The 23,661-nt window shown below is 45.0% G+C and overlaps 1 protein-coding gene across 4 annotated transcripts in view; it reads left to right on the forward strand.

The window, feature by feature from the left end:
• The window catches only part of mybpc2a (myosin binding protein Ca), a 59,797-nt gene that overhangs the window by 16,593 nt on the left and 19,543 nt on the right, over positions 1-23,661 (forward strand). For 2 of the 4 annotated variants that reach the window (XM_030088929.1, XM_030088927.1), the window contains exons 3-12: positions 792-812; positions 6,073-6,093; positions 10,374-10,457; positions 10,593-10,741; positions 12,963-13,080; positions 13,309-13,357; positions 17,054-17,110; positions 17,185-17,351; positions 17,477-17,609; positions 21,780-21,904. In XM_030088929.1, the coding sequence (XP_029944789.1) occupies positions 792-812; positions 6,073-6,093; positions 10,374-10,457; positions 10,593-10,741; positions 12,963-13,080; positions 13,309-13,357; positions 17,054-17,110; positions 17,185-17,351; positions 17,477-17,609; positions 21,780-21,904 (924 nt within the window). The remainder of the gene's footprint in view (positions 1-791; positions 813-6,072; positions 6,094-10,373; positions 10,458-10,592; positions 10,742-12,962; positions 13,081-13,308; positions 13,358-17,053; positions 17,111-17,184; positions 17,352-17,476; positions 17,610-21,779; positions 21,905-23,661) is intronic. The other 2 variants (XM_030088930.1, XM_030088931.1) reach the window with 2 other exon arrangements.

A 23,661-nucleotide genomic window follows, 5' to 3' on the forward strand; every position in this document is an offset into this window, starting at 1 on the left:
ATTGAATACAATGTGAATACAGCAGCTTGAAGCCACGATCACTGATACTGATCATCATTCATAAACTTGACTGGACTTTTTTAAAAAACACTGAATTGAAACAGTTGTGGGATTCAAACACTTGACTTGATCCTTCTGCAGCCTCTTTAATTCGACTAAAATCAGCCGAAAACAAAGATTTTTAGAAACAAACATCTTTGTCAAATATATTCTTATGGACGTCCACGTATGTCGATGATGGTGTAGTAAATGTTACACTTTGTTGAAAAAGTGGCAGAAGAACTACGACCTTAGTGAACATGTATCGTACTCAGCAGCTCAGTAAATGTATGTTGTCCTCCTTAGGCTAGGCTCTTGTTTCAACGCCGTCGTGGTTTTAAGTTCTGCTAAGTAGTTCACTGCCTGAACACTAGGGGGCGTAAAACGATCGGTCATGAATTCACATGAAGCTCATTGGTGGTGTTTATTTTCTGGTCACAGTGGCCAATTTGGCACATTTTAAACTGCAGCAGATTGTAGCATCACGCCACAAGCCAAACTCTTATTGCTTGATCCCTTCACTGTAACTCTAAATCCTCCTCGAGGTTAAAGTGAGGATGTCTGAGGAGATTATACAGATATTTGTCTTCACATGCAGGAAAGAAAAATAAACACTCAAGAACAGACTATTAAAGAATATAAAGAGCTCTCTTTCTTTGCCACCTCTGACTGTGTTGTGATTGTGGACGGTCTTCATCGTCCTCGTGGTCATCCTCTTTGCCAAAACAATGTGCTTCTCTCCACCCATCCAGAGGAGCCGGCAGAGGACGACGGTAAGCTTTAAAGACGAAACACAGAAGCAGTGAGCTTCTGTGGTGATGGGGCTGTGTGTGGAGACGCATGACACCTCCTGCGTAGCTGCTGGATGCATCACACACACACACACACACACACACACACACACACACACACACACACACACACACACACTGTTAGCACTAACTTCTCTTTTCTTCAGCACCATGTTTGCAACCAGGTGTTAAAAGTTAGAAGCAAAGGAAAGAAGGTGTTTAATTTATGGGCGAGCATCACACCACGTATGCATGTATATGTATGCGCCGTACTATTTTTGGTCCGCAAACGCATAAACTACATGCAAATTAATCTCTCTCAGTTGCACTATATTTGTTTGTGTTTCTTCCTTCTTCTTTCACAAGAGGCGAGGAAGAGCAGGAGGATTTCTGGAGCAGAGCCAGGGCCTTGCAGCTTACAGCGTTATATGCTTGTGTAACCTGTTAGGTGCTGAATTACTCCATACAGTTGATACATTTTAAAGGTACATTGGTATGGGAGCGGTATTATTCACATTATATAACTGATGCTAAAAAACAAAAGGAAGGTTCTATGAGGGATGCAGCGATGCTCGGTACCACGATGCAGCCTCTCTGCTGAAAGATCAACTAATGCGTATAAAAACAAATGTTTTTTCAGATATTTCAGATAAAATTGGGCGTATTCAATTAGATCCTCTCAGTATTTTTGCATGATCTGGAAGACATGCATGCGCAGATTGGATGATTTTTCAACCTTCACAAACAACCTTCAGAATTATTATTCAGTTGAAGATTATGTCTTAAATCGCTGGAGTGCAATTCACTGCTGCCTGAGCAAAGTACTCACATCAGGTTTACATTGCGCTTCAGAGCAACTTCAAAGATTGTCCTCAATATCATAAAGTTCCTACTTTATTATGGACATAAATTTGAAGTTTAAATTTTTAATGTTAGTAAAGAGGGAGCCTCCAACCGAGCTTAATGGAAAACCTAAAGGGAACTCCTGATTCCACACACAAACATACAGAATGGCCAAATCCAGCAATGAGGGACTAAAATTACAGCATTATAGAAATAAAATGTAAAAAAGACGCAAGAGTTATGAAGAATCAGCAGCTGTATCCCATATGCATGCTGAGATGTTATATTTGCGCACAGACAGGCTCTCAGTATTACATATAAACACGATAACTGTAGTTTTCAATATTTAATGATATTGTGAATTAATTTTTAATACTTTTGATAATCAGCTAAATCTTATTTCTCTGTAATTATCCTGTAATCAAATAGTTATTTCCTGGAAAGCCGTTTCAAAGTTATTAACAAATTATGCACTCGCAAAAATAAAGCCGTGATCTTTAATTCATGGCCTCTAACTGCCTGAAACAGGATACCTGGTACCAATCCAGCAGCTTTAATGATCCCACTTGCGCCAGACGTGTAGAAAGAGATTTTCTTTTTCTTTCCCGGGTCGGTTGAGCTGGTGTGTCTCTGGCTGACTGTGTGTGTCGCTGTGAGTTTCGTTTCCACGCCTCCCGCGAGACGGAGGCTGTTTGGTATGTGTGGCAAACAAATGGGAGATAGATGGAGGATGGCAGATCCCGCTCCTCTCATTTTAGTTCTCCATGTGCCTGAAAATCCTGACCTTTCAAATCCAATCCATAGTCGAGGGCAATGCATTCAGCTAAAAGTGTGAAATTACCGCGTGTGGGGGTGCAGTAGCCCAAAGCATATGTGAGCTGTATGTAATTCCTTCACATATGTATGCACCGATCAGCGCGGTCTCTCATGTATTACATAGTTTTTTTAGTTGTTTTGCATCACAACGCAGGATGCACATTTAATTTTTGAGATTTTCTCTGCCTGCAGCACTTAATGAGTAATAAATAATGAGCCCCCCGAGAGTCAAATGTTCTTTGTTGTGCGTTTCTGTGCAGACCGGCTCTTTGTGTTGAAGGTATAGAGTGTCAGTAATTCATACCAGGATAAATCCAATTCACGCAAAAGACATTACATGAAAGAACGCTCCAGTCATTGTGTTTGCCAGTAAATGGTTTTCAGTTATGGAGCGCGTTTCCACTGCTTCAGCAGTCCCTGAAGCCCTTCACATTGTCTCTCACACACACACACAAACACACACACGCGACAGACGGTGTCGACGGACTTGCAAGATTCTCAGTTCGTCTATTGGCAGCAATTTCGAGTTCAGTGTCTTCTAATTACCCATTTGTACAAACTCGTTTCAAACGTTTCAAACTCATCGTTTTCTGCGCCTTCGTTTGAGAGAAGATTTGCGTTCGACGGCGGAAAACACAACTTTTTAAAAGTGCTGCTACTGCGCATGAACGCCTGCTGTTCGTATTTTGCAGTGTCCTACAGCAAGATACTGAGCCCTCAGATATTCTCAATCTCAATTAATATTTTGGGAAAATGCTCCATATCTAAATCAGTTCGAAATGACGCAGTGAATGTTCATGTGGCTGATTTCAACTCGTGTTTCTGTGAGGTTTTCATCGGGAACATTATCTTAGATTGTAACTATGGCTGTATAATAACACAGGTAGATACTTTCTGTAAACTATACATGAATTGGCGGATGCCGACTTAACATTTGACCTTGACAAACGCAGCTGGTTCAGCTTCGGGCTGCTCTGAACTCCGTGACCTTCTGTTTCGCCAGCGTCTCTCATCACATGCCAGTGAACCAACTTTGGTAATCTGCTCTCCAGATCCTCGCGCCGTCGAGCCCCCTGTGTTTCGAGAATCTGCTGCTGCCACCTACATCTGATCCAGCTCGGAGAATGTCGCTGCCCTTTTGTTGGCGGCCGGCCGTGGAAGCATAGTATAGATCAAAGACACTGGCTGCAGTGTTTGCGATATGATGTTACTGGTGGCTTCAGACAATTTGAGCTGCAGGATCAGCACCCAGGGCTGGACTGCAGATTATGCCGTTGGCTGCAGATGGCAAGGGCTAAAAATGTTGGGGCCCGATTTGATGGATGTCAACTCAAGTGGTCCCAAATGGACGGAGAATAAGAGCTGTGAGACTCTAATTTTACCCGTCTGTGTTCAGAAGTTACATGCTCCTGACTTTACGTATGAAGGCAGGGGAACCACATCGAGTGGTTTTACTTTGTGTGGATCCAAACAGTACAAATGTGGAAACATTGAAGGGTTAGGAAATCCATCAGTAGCCTAATTAATCCAGTGGTTCAAGGCTACAGGAGTTAAACTAGAGGTGGAACATTAAAGTCACTTCAGTCAGTTCTGAAACTTTACTCGAAATATGAACAGTAATAATATTATACACACTTTATGCTTTTGGTTAGTTTACCTGCTATAAAGTTGGATATCAGTTAATCCTACTGAGCTAATCTTCGGCATACCTGAGCTTTGAATTAGATTTTGAGAAAAACACATATTGGGATGTTTGCAACATTATTTTCAAGTGAAAACGCAAAACTTTTGTTGGATTTTGAGGATCCATTCATGCAACAACGGAGCTCAGAGCCACTGAAAACAAAACTTTTTCAAAGCCGTGCTGTAATAAATAGTGGCCACCCACTAGTGGCCTGGCATACTAACTACATTGTTTTTAGCGTTTCTGTGTAAATGAACAGCATTTTTAGTATATTTGTATGTAAATGTGAAGCTTTTCTAAACAAAAAAACAAAACAAAAAAAAAACAAACAAACAAAAGAATGCATTTTCACTTGAAACATGGTCCTGTGACTGGCGTTGGTGTATTATTATATTCATCTGACGGTGTCAGACTGAGTTTTGCGTCACAACATGCTGGATGTGATCCACGGACACCTGACTGAGCAGGTCAAATATCAGGATTAAAGTCTTTAATACATTACTGCACTTCAGATGCTTCAGATGGCAGCGGGGTCAGTGTGCCGCGGGAGGAGCAGGCGACACCGGAGACACCGGTGACAATAGCTTTAGTGAAACCAGTGAGGAAGAAGGTCTGAGCAAGAAAAAGACACGGGAGACTATAAACCGTATGGACGACTCTTTGAAACTGGGTTCAGGAAAGTTTCAGTGTTAACATCAAGTGGTTAATCCATTATTCAAGTCTTCTGCTGGAGTGATGCATCATGGGAGTGATCAGAGGAAAGTGCAGACCAAAACACAACATTGCAGTTGTTTGTTTGATTTTAATACAAAAAGGATCTTTCGTTATAAAGTTATCAAAAAGGACATTTATTCAGATAGTTCTTTTCATTGTCTTTATTGAAAATATCAGACATAGTATGTATTAAAATATTGTTTTTGGAAAAAATCACTCAGACGTTTAATAAAGCTTCATGAGAATAGTCAGTCATCTGCATACATCTGTGTCATTTTACCACTATCTGAATATATCAACAACAGCTGGTTGGTTCTGTGTAGTTTTACTGTCATTATTTGGCAAAATATAATTCATATCCTCATTAAAACAAGATATTTTTCCAAATACGAGTCTTTTAAACTGTTATTTTTATATTCAGAGCAGTACATATGAGAGTCTGTCTCCAAAGTGCTTGAGCTGTTTCATCTTTTCATTCATCCAAACACATGGAAACACTGAACTCATGTATCTGTGTGAAACCTTTGTCTCTACATTTTCTTTGTCAGTATCCATAAGTTCTTTTCCATTTTCACAGTTTGAAGCATTAGATCGACCCGTGAAACTAAACAGTCCACTATATTTCGACGGCTAACCAACACAGTGTTCATATGTCACTTCCATGTGTGGAACTGCAGCCTGCATTACGGTTTGTGCGTGTGCGCCTTTACTCATCTGTTAAATTACACATTGATTTATCTGGAAAATCATTATCGCAGCGAATGAAGCAAAGCATTAGTTTGTCTTATTTGTGTGTTTGTGTTCAGTTTGCATCAGTACGGACTGCTTACTGTACATTATATCTGCATTATCGCTCATTTAGACCTGCTTTTTTTTTTTTTTTTTAAACATTTTTTTCTTTTGCTTAACCTGCACTTATTCTTCATTAACAGACGCCCAGCCTGCTGTAGGTAAGCCGTATCATTGTCAGTGTGTGCGCGTGCAGCTCGCGCCTGTCAGAAGATATTACGGTTGTCTCCCTGAATAGGCTTATGCATTGTCTTTAATCCAATCTTTGTTGAAGCATTTTCATTCACCATCACGCTCACAGTCACATCTCCCCTGTGTTGCACTGTGGTAAATGTTTAACCCTTTTTTGTCTCCACATGACTAATTCCCATGTACCAACTGTTTCTTCTCATTCAGCCGACTCTGAGCCTGGGGATGGTAAGGAAAGACACAACAAAATACCACACATCTTGCTCGTTTTTCTTGTTTTTGTGCCTGTTTTTTCTTGTGTTGTTCTCGGCTGTCAATCCGAAAAGTTTTCTCCCTGAATCCTGGGAATGCTGATGGCCGACACTGGCTTAACATGGCAGATTTTCATCCCAAAAAATACCTCTAGCTGTTGAGTGTTACAATAATAATAATCACTCAGTATAATCAACTTTATATGTTGAATAAAAGTGGCAAAGGGCCCAGACAGAAAATAGAAAACAGGAAACCAAAAAGGGATGAAAATAATGCAAATGAAAAACTTAAAAGCAGCTGAAGTCATCTGATCAGCTGCCAGATGAAACGAGTTGACGGCAGAGTAAGTAAATAAAATACAAATATGAGAGATAACAGTGAAATTTGTGACAGTGTCTTGCAACAGAAAGTCTTTCAAAGTGATTCAGAGTGCCGTTGTGAGATTGCTTCCTCCAAAGCGCCCGAGTTTGAGCTTTTGGAAAGTGAAATGAGGTGACGGGCGCCGGTGCATTAAAAGTGATATATCCTGCTTGTATTTCTCCTGGATATATTTATATATTTGTGTGTGCGTGTGTGTGTGTGACATGTATTGCTTGAGACTCCTGCTGAAGATATGACACTGTAATCATTATTATTCACATCTGTCGTAATGATTCTGTAATGGATTGAAGTGATACATGAGATTTAAGGAATTTGAGATGTGGATTTTATAGTTTGGCGGCGCTTCAGATGATAAACTGATGAGACGCTGAACAAGTAATGACTCAGAAATTACAGCACTATGCACACAATATTATCACACCGCAGAGTGTACAGCGTTTTTCTTTCTGTAGTAAAACATTTTGTGAATGTTTGCTTAGTTATATCCCGATTAGTTTCTCAAACAAACCGCATAATGTGGCACTTATAATGACTCTAAACTTATTTTGTCAGTAATTAGTGTTGGAATAATTCATTTTGTCATGGTGAGGTGTGCAATTTATGGAAAATAATCTTTTGAATGAGCTTAGACTTCCAAGTAGTGAGAATCAGAGTGCACTACTAAATAAGACAATATGTTTAACTTTAGTTCAGCCCAGACGTCTACGTCTACAAATGGGAATGTAGGAATTTAAACGAGTTCAACATGTACACAAACAAAAGTCAGTCCAATCAAAGATTGATCAACAAGTCAGTCAACTAGCCAGCCAACCAACCAACCAACCAATTAACCAACCATCTGACTGACTGACTGGCCAACCAACCAACCATCCAACTGCTATCCGACAGGCCGAACAGTCCCCCAGCCAACCAACCAACAACCCAACTGACCGACTGGCTCACTGGTCAACTGGACAACCAGCTGGCCGGCCAACCGACCGACCAGCCAACTAACCATCTGACCAACTGAGCTACGAAGGAACTAGTCAACTAAACAACCAGCCAGCTAAACAACTGTCATCTAACTGACCGACCGGCTCACTGGTCAACCGACCAGCCAACCAGGCAACCAGCAACCCATCCGACCAACTGACCGGCCTGTCAACAAAGCAAGGAACCTGCCAGCCAACTGTTGTCTGACTGACCGACCGACCAACTCGCCAGCCAACCAGCCAACAACCCGGTTAACTGACCAACCTACCAGTCAGCCAACCAACCAACCAACCAAACAACCAGCACACTGACTGGCCGATCACCATCTGACCTACCGACCTACCGTCTGTTGTTACCTCCATGAAGACTGAAAGATGGAGTGGAGCAGTTTCGAGAACAATGTCCATATGTAAACTTAATCTTTCCTCAAGCTGAATGTTGGTATCAGTTTGGGGGGATATGTCCTTTTGAGAAAAACCCAAACAATCACATAGAAAACAGGAAAACTCGACTTAGAAAAACCTGAAAGGGAGCATCTAAATATTTAGTCCACATTCAGGTATCAAATGAACAGTACATACATTTTGTGATCTAAAAGCACGATTCTTACAATGAATTAAACCATACTGGTGACAGCAGTTTGATTAAGATCATGACCTTATTCAGAAAAAGATTGTGTAACTGAAACTTGAGGTTAAAACCTGCTCGTTTTCGATGCAGTGTAATAACAGTCCTTTCTCATCTTGTAATTGCTTTGGCCACTTCAACTTAAACACGAAATCTTGCAGCATTGTTCTGAAATTAACGTCAGATAAATTGCCGTACTGAGCAGAGTGTCCCAGAGGGATGAGGAAACTGGCGTTATGGAGTCATTTTAAAATCTGCAATGTGTTAGAAATCCATCAGTTTATGAATAGGGTCTATGAATGTGGGGAATGGCATAAAAGTCCCAATGGGCTTTTGTTCAAAATTTAAATCCCCCAGTGTCAAACCCAAGGACAGCATGTCGAGTTAATTTCACTTAGAAACCGGATCCCAAACACAGCAAGTATCCAAAGTAACCGTGTGAGAGAGTAAACACTCAAAAGTATCCCCTGGGTTCCATTCCAGGTTGAGTTTTGCCCACTTAACATTCTCACCGAAACCTTTTAAATCATCCTGAACATCTGAACTTGGATCCGTCCTCAGGGGTACTTTTGATTAAAAGATCAAATTAACCCAGCCCATAAAAGCAGAGAGAGTGAGAGCGAGAGAGAGAGAGAGAGGAAGGAGGAGGAGGAGGGAGGAAGAGGCGCCGACAGCGTGACTCTCTGAATTTATGGAGGCGCATGGCCTTACTTGACCTGTGACCCTGGATCCATTCTCTCAGCAGCTGATCTGGTCCAATGGATGTTGACTCAGGGCTTTACTCACGCTCCGTGGTTGGTGGTCCAGTGTAAAATGGACAGTATGTCGCTTTGGAGGGTGTTAGGGACTAGACCAGGGGTGTCAAACATACAGCCTGTGGACCTAAAGCGGCCCGGCAGAGGCTCTGTTTCAGCGGATGTGGTCTCTTAACGAACGTGAGTTTTCCACCCCTGGACTAGACCAACGTTTTGCATCGGTGTTGCTTCAACCACACTGCATTTCCCCAACTTTCCCACTCTAGTTAGCAGCTTCAGATTTTCAAGTTTTAGGCACCATTTACACGACAATGTTGAATTTTCGTCTCAGAAATGTTTCGCGTCTGCACAGCAACCTTTTGAGAACGATGTCGACAGAAACTCTGCTTTCATTACAAGACAACCGACAGCTCCAGCTGGTGTTCCGGCATGCTGACTACGTTGTTTTCAGCGTTTGCTGTTTTCGTGTAAAGGGACATCGTTTTCAAAATGTTGCTATGGAAACACAAAAGCTTTTCTGGGATAGAAAGTAGCTTTCGTTTGAAATGTTGAGTAAATGGGGCCTAAAGCTTTGTGGTTTCCCCCCCTCATGACCCACGTTACATTTTCAACACCTTGTAAGACTTATAAAGACTTATAGAGTTCAACCTCCAAACTTTCAGCACGATTAGAGTTAATTCTTAAATGAAGTGTTGAAGATGTGCCTCATTAACAGCTGTTTTTCAAATTTTTAATTAGAGCCAGTGAATCGAAGGTGTGGTTTTTGGAGTGTGAGAGCTCGTCAATTCAGCGTGTGAGCGCTCCTCACCTGAAGTCAGGGTTATCGTTGGGCCAATTAACGCTTGTGTTTAATGGAGCTACTGTACGGACTGACGTGTTCCTCGCTCTCTCTTTCTTTCTATTCCTTTCCCCCCTCCTTCTCCGGTGCAGAGTTCTATGGCGACGGTAAGAGAAATGAATATACCGTCTCTGTAAAGCGTATCAACTGACAAGCAAACGCCTCGCAGAGGTTACGTCAATTTACTTGCAGAAGAAACAAGTGAGGAGATAAAAGACGGAGCTCATTTTTTACTTCCGAGATAAGACCGCACGGCTCGGGCTTCTGTTCAGTCGGGGGGTGGCAGATGATTGCAGAGAGTCAGCCCTAATATGATGTCTTCAGAGGCGATCTGAGGAGTCTCTTTATTCCCCCGTGGGCCAGTCTGTTCAAGGGGGGGCTCTCCTCGGTCGCCTGTCATTTGTTAGAGGGTCCCAAATGGTTTATGCAGCATAACAGCAGAGACAGAACGCCCTGAATGGGTTTGCCTCACAGAGAGGCTCCTCCAGCACTCGAATAAAAGATCTCTGAGCTCAGAGTGGAGTTTAGTTTAAGACCCCTCAGATTACTGAAGAGCTGAGCCTGGAAAGGTAGAGCGACGGGTGGTTTGCTTGATCTCGTCTGAGATCTGTGTGTCGTGTCTTCGTCACGCCTGCCTGTTTTAATTTGTCCACCGTGATCTCTCCATCGACTGCCCATCACAGAGCAGGCGGGCGGCGATGTTCCCGAGCCGACCGAGGGCGCCGGCATCATCATACAGAAGCCTGAAAGCGCCACGGCAATAAAAGGTCTGGTAGAAACGATCGGCCATAAAATCCTTGAGTTACGTCCAAAGTTAAGAAGACGGTGCTTAACGCCAGATCTTAGCTGGATTAGGGACAGTTCAGCTGCTTTAATTAATCACTGCGCCTCGTCTTTGGCAGGCAAGGACATCACTTTTGTGGCGAAAGTGGACGCCTCAAACCTCCCGAGGAAGCCGGTCATGAAGTGGCTGAAGGGGAAGTGGTTGGACCTGGCGAGCAAAGCCGGAAAGCACCTGCAGTTCAAAGAGACGTACGACAGGAACACCAAGGTACGGGCGGACTCCCACCCTCCTCCACATCCTTTGGTTCCACTAAGGTCACTGGAGAGGTACAAATTCAAAGTTTTACATTTGGCCGTTTTAAGATAATTAGCTTATTTCACAGAAGTCTCCACAGCAACTCAAACTGTAGACTTGGTTAGTTTGTTTTCCTTCTTCGGCCAGGATTTGAGCCCAGATCCTCCAAACTCGAGGTCAAGACTTATCCAGAGGCACCACCATCTCGAAACCACTAAAAATACAGGATGATGTCAGTAGAAATTAGGTTCACCAATCAGTAAAGCTGAAGGAAGAACAAATCGTATCACATTAAAATTGTTCAACAGTTTTTCAAAGACCCACAGATTAAATCTGATACATTTCGTGATCTGTGGGCTTCACTGCATCGCATGATCTAAATGTCTGCGTGCTCAGACACATCCTCATAAGACCCCGTTCATTCAGATCAGACATCTGCAACATGCACGGCAGCAGGGGCAGCCCAGGCTCCGGATCAGGAATCGCAACTCGTCGTACCATCACCAGATCATAATTTTAATTCCCACGAAGCCCTCCCGTAGTCCCGTCGAGCACGGCGTTCAGGAGCGCTACTGCATGCCATGCCTCGGATGCCCTCGCATTATTCAGCCATTATCCGGCATCTCGGGGGCTTAATCCGTTCATTTGAATCATGTGTGTTTCAATAAGGAGGCATGCAGAGGAGTAGCTCGGGGTAATAGCTCAGTCACAGAGAACACTGGTTTAATGCCAACTTACATCAATCCTCTCCACGGAGAGCTGTAACTACACGAGTGCAGCATTAGGGAAATAAATATTTTAAAGCAGATAGTTTAATAGGTTGCATTAGAGCGTTGCTTTACAACCTTTTCCCTCTGTATTCCCAGCAGATTACCTTTAGAGCAGGCTGTGGACCCGCGCTCCCATTTTCCATTAAAGTGCCGGTCGACGCTCGTTCTCCCACCCAGAAGCCAAAGAAAATTATAGATTTTAGAAAGTTTTTAATGATGTTTTTTTTTCTCTGAAGAGCCCTAAGTTGGATCTTTGGTGGGGTCCTGGACCACAGGTTGAAAACCACTGCCTCACACCAGAACTGAATGAACGCTAATCCTGTCCTGTCTTCAGTCAGTCAGTGTGACTGTGTGTAGGAAGAGAGACGTTAAAGCTATTGGCACCCTTTAAAAAGTTAAGAATTTATGTGTGTGCAGCGACATACCGCCTGCATACCAATGGTTCACCTCCTTTTTTTTTTATTGGAGTCATTGCTCTATATCAGGGGTGTCAAACATGTTTTAGTTCAGGAGCCATGCACTCCAATTTCATCCTGAGCGCACTGGACTGGTTAACTAGCGCTGTAATAACCTCTAAAAATAAACTTTAAAGCTTTTCTTAGTTGTGGCGCAGAGTATACGTGATGGAAATGTATATATTTTCACCAAAATAAGGAATTACTACAGAAAATGACCACAGTCTCAACATAAAGACGATTTAATGAAACCTTTGAGTGAAAAATACAGTTTACTTTGAATTTATTGACTTAAAAATGTATAAAGTACACTTCCATAGGAAAACAAAACACTGACACTCAATCAGAGCTAAAAAAAAAAAAAAGTTTAAAGAACTCATCAGGTCTACTCCTCTGTTGTCAAAAATACAGTGAAGACAAACGTTGGCTATCGAGCTCACCAAAGCGTCGGTCTTCGAAGTAACAGCCAAGCTTTTGTTTTGAGAAAACCCTTCGACCCCTGGAGATAAGATTTCCACTCCCCCCGAGCCGGCAAAGCCTCAGGCCATACCTGTGATCTGCAGGACCCCGAACCGCTGCATTCTGAGCAGAAAGCAGAGGAGAAATGTGATCAACTCCGAAGCTTTTTACGGAAACCAAATCGCTCGTGCTGGAATAATGCCATGAGGAGAGCAGGAATGTGAGTCCATGAACGCTGGCTTTGATCCTCCCGGGGTGTTTTAGCCTCTCTGAAGGGAACAGTGGAAATCTGGTATCCTATCATAATTTGAACGAAGTAATGAAACAATCAGGTTATATTTAGACCCAGAGTGACCATCTCGTCACATATGGAGCCCATTGAAAACCAGATTGTTGAACAGTTTCACTGCGTGATGGAGGCTGATTGGTATTTTTTGCAGATTCAATCTAATCTGTTGGGTGTGTGTTTATTAGTGTGTGTGTTCGTGATCTGCGTTCCCTCTCCGTCAGGTCTACACGTACGAGATGCGCATCATCAAAGTGAAGGACGGAGACGCAGGTGGCTACCGCTGCGAGGTCACCTCCAAAGACATCTGCGACACCTGCGCGTTCGAAATCACCGTGCAGGGTAGGCTCTCTCTCCGAGACGGCCGCTTAATCACATTATTGTCATTTCCCATCCGGCGCGTCCGCCGTCGCCACGTAACTGGCTTTGTCAGCCAATAACTCAGAGAGTGCGACACACATTAGGTCCCATCATTTAGCGGCCTGGCGGGGTCGTCGGTCCATTATTCCCTTTCTGCGTGATGAATTAACCCGGCCAGCCCTCCTCACCCCTGTTTCCGTCCGGTTTCAGCTCCACAAGATGGCCAGCAGGAAAACATCATGGAGGCGTTCAAGCGATCGTGAGTGTCGGCGGCGGCTCCGCCCCGCATGTCAGCCGTCACTCCGTCTCCCGTGTGTCGCTTCCGGCCGCCTGTCAGTCTCCAGCCGTCGCCGAGTCTCTGTCTGTCTGCTGCCGCCGTGGCTTTGAGGTCTTCTGCTTCACCTGAACGCTCACGTGGTTCACATTCCCATGAGTCATGCAGTCGTATTCTCTCAACTCGCTCTTTTTTTCCCCAATGTTGTGGAAGTTACTGGGAAAAAAAAGTACTTTTTTAACCAGTGGTGGACTAACTTTACTACTTACTGGAAAAATTGAGTCAAAAATGATGGAAGCTTTTCCTTACTTTTCATCATTTTGCCCCAGTGAAGCAGCTCTGTTGGTTCTTAATATCAAAAGTAGGATTACAGTAACTTCCTACTTGGTATTCCTACTGATACGTATTCAACGATCTTCCCTGACTGTGTCATTCTTTCTATTTCTGTCGGTGTGAAATCAGCTCATAGTGTCTCCGGACTGCCTGACGATCCCGACCCGTGTTACTTTAGCCGTGTACTGTACACACGTGTGTGTGCTGTGTGATCGTTAAATCGGCTAACACCTTGAGCGCCGACACCTCCACTTCTCCAAAATTTCTAATCTCTGTTTGAAGATATAATTTCCTCCCCTCATTAGTGCCGCGGCAGAACGGAGCAGGTAAGATGAGAAACGGCACCGAGCGGCGGCGGCGGCGGCGGCGTATTGTGGCTGAGACGGGGTGTCAGGGCGCTTATTTGCAGAATGCTGATATGAGAGGGAGAGAGAGAGAGAAGGTGAAGGAGAGAGGTTAGTGTGATAAATGCAAATTGAAAAGTTGGTTGAGACTCAAATATGTTCCCGGGGAGATAATATATGTGCGTGTTGAAGATCCTGTTACACGGAGGTCGTTTAGATTTAACCTCCAGGAGGAAAGTGAGGAGCCGATTTCCCGCCGGATGCTGATCTGTGTGTTAATCTCAGCAGGCTGGACCGAAGCTGACGAGGCTCACTGTGTCTTTTAGGACGTTGGTCTCAACGTCTCATCTGGAGCCGCTCCAGGAAGAGCAGAGGGCTCAAAATGACTCTATTCTCTGGACTATAATCACTATCAGTGCCTTTTTTAATTGTTTGGTTGGTCAAGCTTGTGTTTGAAAAGCTCCTCATGTATCATAATATATTAGTAAAAACCACGTGGGGCCACTAGATGTCACTGTATGACAACAGAAAGCTGCTACAGTAACTCAGAACAGAACAGTTTGACTCACATTAATCTTCTTTGGAATTGATGAGACTGAAGTGAAAAGAGCTTTTGTTGTGTTTTGGAGTCCGTTTACACAACGACGGTGCTGAAAACGTTTTCCAAACCGCTCCCAAGGTGAAACTTTATGAAGCCAAATGCGGAAAATGCGGACTTTTGTGAAATGCTGCTGCTGCTTCTACGTCCTCAGTAAATCATTTTTCTGGACAATGACAACAACGGAACGGCGTGAAAACAGAGAATACGGCAGATTTGCAGCCAAAGAAAACCAGAACGGCTCATGCTGTGAAGTCTTCAGCAGACTGTTTTAAAGATCTGTCTTGGGACCAAAGCTTAGCGTCACTGTAATGTCTCAACCTCCCAGAGATCGTTCAGGTGTCTGAAGAAAGCTTTGGCTGCTTCAATGAAAGAAGAAGTTTTGGGGCCACTTGGTTCAGCAGACTGAATCTGGTTTACTCATCCACTCCGGGGGTTTCCTTCCCTTTCTTCAAGGTCTTGGTGTGTGTTGTATGTCTGAAATCTCTCTTCATGAGACGCCTCAGGCGTCTTCATCTTGTCTTTAGTGACTAGTCTGGCAGCTTTTAGAGCTTTAAATGAAAACTGTAGAAAACGTATGGAACTAATGCCACAGAGAGTCTGGATCTCTCCGTTCGCTTCTCATAAAACCACGTTCAGAAAAACCATCTGCACCCCGTGAACTGACAGAAATATCAGCTGAAACCGAGCTCAAAGCTCCTCAAACGCGATCAGCAGTCGATACTGATCTACATGAGAAACCCGAACCGCTTCAGAAAGCCTTCCGCATCAGCTGTGAGCCACGGCTCAGGCCAGACGTCCGGCCGCCACGTGCGCCCTGGAAACGAGGGCATCATCCTCACCATCATCATCATCATCATCATCGTCATCGTTGTCCCGGGAGAGTTTCGTCCCAGCGGGACGGCGGGGATCGCCGGGATGGATGCTATCCTTGGACGAACCGTTCATCCACGGGACGAGCGTGATCACGGAGAGCGGCGGCTGGATTTATTGGCGTTGAGCGCGCTCTCCGAGGAGCTCAATGAGCCTCAGCCACGCCGGCGAAAACACACTCCGCGCTGCCAAAACCATTCACGGCGCAGAACAACAAGCACTCCATCCTGCAGACATTTATTGGCGCGTGCCACACACAGCGCTTGTCACCTTGTTGAGCAGGAGAGGGTGACGGATGATTCAGCGTGTTCCACGCCGCTTTAGACATGAAAACGCTCCTGTGAGGCGCAATGAAAAGGTTTTCTGCGAGGAAACGGGCCCATAATTTCCCCTCCTTAACATATTATGACGCATAACGTTAGATCTGCAGTGATCGCTGTGCTGCGGACCGGTGCGAGGATTCGCTTCTCTTTAAACATCAGAGGAAATTACTATAAAAACCAGATAAAATATATTAAACTGTATGTTCACACAGATCACAAGTTGAAGTCACCAGGAATGTAAGTTATAGAATAAACATCACCTCAAATAGAATACGAGTAAGAAAATAGAGAATGGAGTGCAACAAGATTTTCAAATCAAAGTTAAAAAGTGAAATTTGCAGCATACAGTACAAGTTTTCCTCCGTTTACAAGGAGATCTAGCGTTTTCTAAAAGTTGCATTATCAACGCCTCCGAGCGCCGTTGTCATGTAAACGGATTCACCAACATCCTGCAGCCTTTAAAATCAAATCATGTTGCTGCTCTGCTCTTGACTCAACATCACTACACTTCTTTTCTTTGACATTTGAAGGTTTAATCCAGGACCCCCGGAGCTCCGGGGCTGCAGGTTAAAACCCAGAACCGTGGTTCTCGTCATGCAGATCAGTCACGTAACGTCAGCATAGCAGTTTTCCTGAACTCGCCCCGTCTTTGTGTTTTTGTATGACTCATGGTGTTTAAGGGTCTCCGAGCCTCTCAGACTCCTCCAGAGTTTTTATTGAACCCACAGCAGCCTGAATTGGCTTCCTAATGGCTCCTTCGGATGAGTATTCTCATGTAATGAAATGTTATTTTTATGACGATGTGTGTGTTTTCCCCGTCTCCTGTGTTTCCCTCCTGCCTCACTTCAGATCATTCGCACAGCGTTTGAGCTCCTGTGATGTTTACGCTCCTCGTACTTCCTCCTCGCCGTGCCTGCTGCTTCCTACATGTTGCTCGTGGATTCTGATCTCTGTCTGTTGCTGGAATTCAGGGCGTCATGTCTGCTTGTCGTCTCTGCTGTGTTTCTCTCACGCGTCCTGTTTTCGTGTCTGTCTGAACGCAGGATGAAGAAATGGTAAGCTCATGTGTTGAAAGTCCGCTGTGGGTTTTTCTTTTGAACTCCAGCTGTTGTTGTCAGTTTATTTCTAGCCAGGTGCGATGTGGGATGCTGTAATGATGTTGTGCTGTTTCCTCGTGGCTCGCTGTGAGTAAAAACACGTTTTCCTGCAGTGGGGAGGGCGATGAAGACGCCGGCGATCTGGACTTCAGCGTGCTGCTCAAGAAGAGGTGAGTTCCCTCGGAGAGCGAGGGAGGCGCCCCCCAACCGTCACCTCACTGATTCAACGTCCTCACTCCATCAGGGAGAAGAAGGAAGAGGCTCCGAAGGAGGAAGTGGATGTCTGGGAGATTCTGAAGAACGCCAAGCCGTGCGACTACGAGAAGATCGCCTTCCAGTACGGCATCACCGACCTGAGGGGCATGCTGAAGAGGCTGAAGAAGATGAAGTTTGTGCCCAAGAAGAGCGACGGTGAGCGACGGGAGGGCGGCGAAACGATACCCGCCGTGTCGTAAATACCGGGCGCGCCCCAGCGTGACGGCGACGACAGGCGGAATGCGTGGCTGAGCCGTCCTGACGGGATGCTCTCTCCTCAGCCTTCGCGAAGAAGCTGGACCCGGCCTACTCCGTGGACAAAGGCAAGAAGGTCCACATGAGCGTGGAGATCACCGACCCCAATGCTCAGCTCCGCTGGTTCAAGAACGGACAGGAAATCAAGCCGTCGGCTAAGTGAGTCTTTCCCCAGTGTGTGTGTGTGTGTGTGTGTGCGTGCAGGAGGGGAGAGGAGCTTGTGTAATGGACCATAATGCTTATGGACCATGCTCGGTGTGATAATTGCTGTCATTTAATGAGGTTGCGCTCCTGAGGCTAGTTTAGAAACGGGGAAGGTTAGTTAAGATGAAGTGACCACAGACGTAAAATAAAGCCGACTCACTTCAGGGGTTAAGAGTCACAGTTAAATGCAGCGTTTTCCAGAGATTTATGATAATTTAGGATCGCTGCTTTGCTTTTAATGTGCATGTTTAAGAGAGTGTACGGTAATCCGAACACAGAGAGGTGAAATCCCTCTCATCACTTACAGACGTCACTCCATCCGTCCATCTTTTGCGCCTCTTTATCCAATTCAGGTGACGATGGGCGAAGGCCGGCCGCATTCTGGACAAATCGCTTCACAGAGCGAAAGCAAACTGACAGGAAGTCACAGCCACGGGCAATTTAGAGTCACTGATACGCCTCACATGCTTCTGGCCCGTGGAAAGCTGAAGTATCCACAGAAAACCCATGCAGAACTCGATATAGAGCTGCCCTCAAACCAGGATTGAAACTGGGGATTCGCCATCTCCTCAGATCTCAGTACAACCTGTAACAACCGGCTGGCAGCTTCCGAAGCCCGAAAATGAAAGATGATCTGTCACAACGTCAAAAGAGCAACAGTATTGCACAATTCAGAAAACATCTGAAATGATAAAGTCTTCAAATCAAAGTCGCGGCGAGCCAGCTGAGGAAATGTCACCGATGACGCAGCAGAAATGTTTCCCAGGATATCTGTGTGGCCTGGAGCTCCTGATATTCAACATTCACTGAGTGGAGTGTGTGTTGTTTCCTTAGCCCTCCCTGCATTGTGGTAGAAAATGAATTTACACTCCTCCTGTATACTCCACACCACAAAATCTTAAAAGTTTAGGTTTAAAGGTTATTATGGAGCTATTTACCAGTCCAACCCTCTCAAGATGAAACCAGGCTGTTTTTGGCCCCTGAACTAAAATGTGTTTGACGCTCCTGCTCCTGTACCTCAGCTCCTATATTGTCACATAAACATAAGATATAAGCCTCGTCACTGAAGAAGTTATTTGCGGTTTGATGTACAGCTGGTGCAGAGTGTGCGACAGAGGATCCATGTTAGTTCAGAGCTTCTGTCGTCTGCCGAGCTTCATCCCGGGTCGGTGTCGCTCTCCTCTCGGCTCTTTCCCCGCCTCCTTCAAAGGCTGCTTTTGGCTTTTTATTGAAGAGGCTACAGCTGTTGCAAGTTTTTTTCTTCTCTCTCTCTCTCGGTGGCTCCACCATCTGCTATTTCAAGAATCTTCCTGCTGTTCGTGGAAAGCGCGGCGGCCCTCTTCCTGTTCTGATTAAGACAGGGACTGCAGAGGCGGGGGGGGGGGGGGGGGGGGGGGGGGGGGGGGGGAGCTTTTCAGCCTCACCTCCGCCGGAGCCTCCCTGGAGGTTTTTCCAGGCCGAGCGCCGTGACCACTGAGCTCTGACAAATCAAATGTTTTACACGAAAAGCCACTGGGATTATGATATTCCTGGGACGAGCCGGGCCTCCGCTGCTTTATTTCAGCCCGCTCCGGTGGTCAGCAGGAGGACGTTTCTGTTTTTACTGAAGAAAACATCATTTTTCTATATTTTCTTGATCATTAAGTTGTTTGTTCACATTGATCAGGAGGTCATCTGCAGCGGGGAGGTTTTGGCCACATTCCCAGTTGACGGTTTTGAGTTTAAGAGCATTCAAGAGGCATTTCCTGCCTGTAGGAAATCATTTGTTGAACTAATTTAAATCAGAAGGCGTCAAACGCTGAACTTTGAGTTCAGGGGCCGCTTTCTCAACGTCAGATCTCAACATAAAGACTAAGTTAATGAAACCTCCCGAGACAGGAAGTCCCATCTTCCACTGAAAAGTGTGTGAGGGAGGGTTAGATTTTTTTTTGTGTGGAAAGCTTACAAGTATGCTCAAATTGTGCACTGATGAGGAATCTTCATCTTTCATAAATTCATAGTGACAAATTGGCAAAATCCCTGTCTCCACTCCAGGTTTTTGTCATTTCAAAGTGTTATAGTTATTGTTTGATGTGTTTTTCTGTACAGAAGATGTGCATAATGATAATATGAATGTAAACTGAACTTCCTGAGTTTATTTCACCTCCTTCTCAGTGGATACAGTGATCAGGAACTTGTTTTCTTCACAATAAAGCAGCAGTAAAATGTGAAAAGCGAAACTTCCCACACCGGAAACTGTCCCAGCTCCATGAACAAAACGTGACTTTATCTTCATAATTCCAACCCTAATTCAAACCCTAACGTCTCCTCACCATTTCTGAACAGAATTATGATTTCCTAGTACAACCGGAACCCAGAAGTGCACAGAATCACACACAATATGATTTAAATTCCAAAAAGAAGTTGTCTATACATCTAAAACTAATGCGGGGTTTGATTGAATACTATTCTAAAGTAAAACTGTGGGGTTTTTTTTCCCACAGTAACAACGTTTCTCCAGCTGTCAGGCATACGGCGCGGGCGATATTAATAGATGCTGCGTCGTGTGATGATGTGAAGGCGTGCAGCTTGTCATCGCAGGATTTCTCCTCTTTATTGACTCCGACTGTAACGCGGAGTCGTCAGAAGTCGTCAGGTTTTATTTCGGTACAGACACCGTGGTCGAAGTATCCATTTGTTTTCTTCGCTTCAGTTAAAACTGAAGAATACAGATACTGGAAAGTACTTTTTTACGCGTGTGGGGTCGTGTTAGTGTTTTTTTTTCTGTGTGTGGGTTCGTTTGTATCCATGTGGGTACGTCGTTACGAGTGTTTGTTCATCTAATGCCAGATGCACACTGGATGCGGTCCGGCTGCGGTCCGTCTACGGAACGGAATCACCGCAGCACTGTGATTCACACCGCCTGCGGTGTCTCTGCAGTCCGCTGGAGGAGGTTGCCAGATATGTCGCTGTCCCCCGCAAACAATAAGAAACCCGTTTAACTCAAAAGAAAGCAGCCCAAACCGCCATCTCGGTTGAAAATGCATAAAACCGTATTTGTATAATAAAGAACACGTCATAAACACATCATCATTTCATCAACCCGTCCGACGTGTTCAAAAAAGAATCTGGCAATCCCAATCCCAATCTGGCAACACGGAGCTGCTCCGGTCACAGAGCTGTTTTGAGCCATTTCGGTGTCATTTGACTTTCCTGCATTTGCGAAGTACAAAAGTGTTCTTTCTTCTAATGCGTATAATGACTACATGACATTTATTCTGTATTCTACCAGAAGAAGTAAAAAAATTGAATATTAAGGCAAAAACACGATACAGATTTTATTTTGAAATCACTTATTTTAGAACAAGTACCGCATTTCCTTCCGGCACCCGACTTGCTTCTGTCTGAATTGACGTGGTAGGGCTCCGGCATGCGGAAAAATAGGATCCTTGCGGAAAGAGACCGGAGCTCCGCAGAGGCTCCGGAGCCGGACCGGAGCCGGACCGGAGCAGGACCGGAGCCGGACCACGGCCAGACCGGAGCCGGACCGGAGCCGGACCGGAGCCGGACCGGAGCCGGACCGGAGCCGGACCGGAGCAGGACCGGAGCCGGACCGGAGCCGGACCGGAGCCGGACCGCGGCCGGACCGGAGCCGGACCGGGGCCGGACCGGAGCCGGACCGCGGCCGGACCGGAGCCGGACCGGAGCCGGACCGGAGCCGGTGTGCACCACAGCATTGATTGTAATGACTACGGATTGGCTGCGGTGTCCGGACCGCAGCCGGAACGCATCCAGAAGAAACAGTTTGCAAGCGGTTCCATTTGGAAGAGTGGAGTTCATTTTGGACACTTCCTGGTTACTGGGCCAAAGATTCTGATTTTTTTACTAATCCTTGTATGTAAGTTTGTACGTGGGTACTTTTTTTTCTTGTGTGAGTCACTATTTGTAAGGTACGTCCGCACTGTGTGGGTTCGCCTGCACTCACCTGCGTAGCGCTGAAGGCCTTTTCAGGATGTGCGGCGTCTTTTGTCTGTGACTCACGCTGTTGTCTTGTCGTCTTCAGGCTCGTTGTGCTCTGGATGATTCTAAATCTCTTTCTCTGTCATCTCTCTCATACCTGACTAATCCCCCCTTCCCCGTTTCCAGGTATGTGTTTGAGAACTATGGCAACAGGCGGACGCTCACCATCAACAAGTGCAACCTGTCGGATGACGCGGCGTACGAGTGTATGATCGGGGACGAGAAGTGCTTCACGGAGCTGTGGGTCAAAGGTACATGAGTCAGTGTGTTTGCAGGAATCCTCCTCTCACACGGCAGAGAGGGAGCCTCTCTTTTTTTCCCCCTCCCTCTCCGTCTTTCTGCTCGGTTTGGCAGACGCTGTCGTCGGAGCGTTGAGAGCCTTGACAGCTCTGTTCCCTTCGCGTGCCTCGTGTTCCGTCATTTGTTTATTTCAATACTTTCATGGCGCACGGCGACACGCTGCGCTCTGTTGTCTGCTCACTCATATTTAATGGCCGGCCGGGTTTTCATGCTTTGTTTATTGTCATGTATCATTGTTGTCAGGCTGTATAGATTAATATGCAAACACATTTATTATAGATCCAGCTGATCTGACAGAATACATTTGATATTATTATTATTATTATTATTATTATTATTATTATTATCAGGGTGTCAAATGAGAACTTTAGCATTCAATATTCCATTTTACATATAGAGTTACAGTAGTAGTTTAATTGAAAAAAAACCTAAGTGGATTATAAAACAGGGCTTCGTTATAATCAGTTTTTGCAAAGCATTTTTAATTACCACGCATTATATTATATTATATTATATTATATTATATTATATTATATTATATTATATTATATTATTAAAAAGGGCCTGTGTAAGCAAACTAACAGTGTCACGTCTGTCATGTCTCCTCACTGTTTGTTTTAATAGATGTAATTGGGTCTACTGCTTCTATAATAATCTCTTTGCCCTGTGTGCCGACTGCCACCCGTGTGTGTGTTTATGTGTGTGTGTGTGTGTCGGGAAGAGCGCTTGCGTCCATAAAAACCCCATTCGTGTCGCTGTTTGCCAACACCTACATCAGTACCTTTTGTCGCTGATTCATCTTGACGTTAGCGAGGGCAGTGGGGAGCTCAGCACATGACAGCTAGTTAAATCCAGCAGTCGCAGTACTTTCAAAAGACATAAAGTACTCAGGCAAAAAGCTCGGGCCTTCGCTTTGTTGTGTTTTTGAAGTGACTCCCGGGGGATTGTTGTGTTTCCACAAATGCGCCTTCGAGTTTGCAGATAATAACATGTTTGTTGCATGCAGGAATTGCATTCTGCATCAAGCGCTAAGTGTTTGGGTGTGGATGCCCCTCGAAGCAGTGTTCGTACTGAAGAGACGTCCCAGGCTTGCATTGCATCTGTTTTGCGTATTTTTAACCCCAAACAATCCACTTCAGGGTTAAACCTCTCCAGCTGTGTTCCTCTGCGCTCCTGAGGGGAAATGCATGCCACGGCTTTATTGTGTGCAAAACCCCGATGTCGCCTGGAGTCATCACAACGCCTGTATTTAAACTGCAAGTGTTTCTTTGGAGCCGTTTCAATGGTTTGAGGGGGTTTTGAGGGCTCACCTGCTGAGGGGATTCAGACGTCCGGAGGGGCCTGGATGCGGACAAATAACAAATAGCTGAGACTAGCAGGAGGTCTGCGGTCCCTTCCTCCTACACAGCCGGCTTCCATACGGAGCACATTGCTGTATTGTTCACCTCCAGAAGAGGCATATATGCTCTGTCTGTTCGCTGATGATTACACCTTCTACCATCCAAAGTGTACGTGCATTTGAAAGTCTATTGTTGTGCTCCTAATTGTCACACAAAAAAGTAGAATGTCTTCCTTTGGGTTGGATTAAATGCAGATTACACAACAAAAAATCATAGCCACCGATGAAACCATTCTGGGTTTTATGGACATTAAAGTTTAAAATGGGGAACTCAGCCAACTCCGCCAGCTTGCATGATCTTAAACTGTA

The sequence above is a fragment of the Salarias fasciatus genome, chromosome 4 (assembly GCF_902148845.1).
Source record: "Salarias fasciatus chromosome 4, fSalaFa1.1, whole genome shotgun sequence".
Classification (NCBI taxonomy): Eukaryota; Metazoa; Chordata; class Actinopteri; order Blenniiformes; family Blenniidae; genus Salarias; species Salarias fasciatus.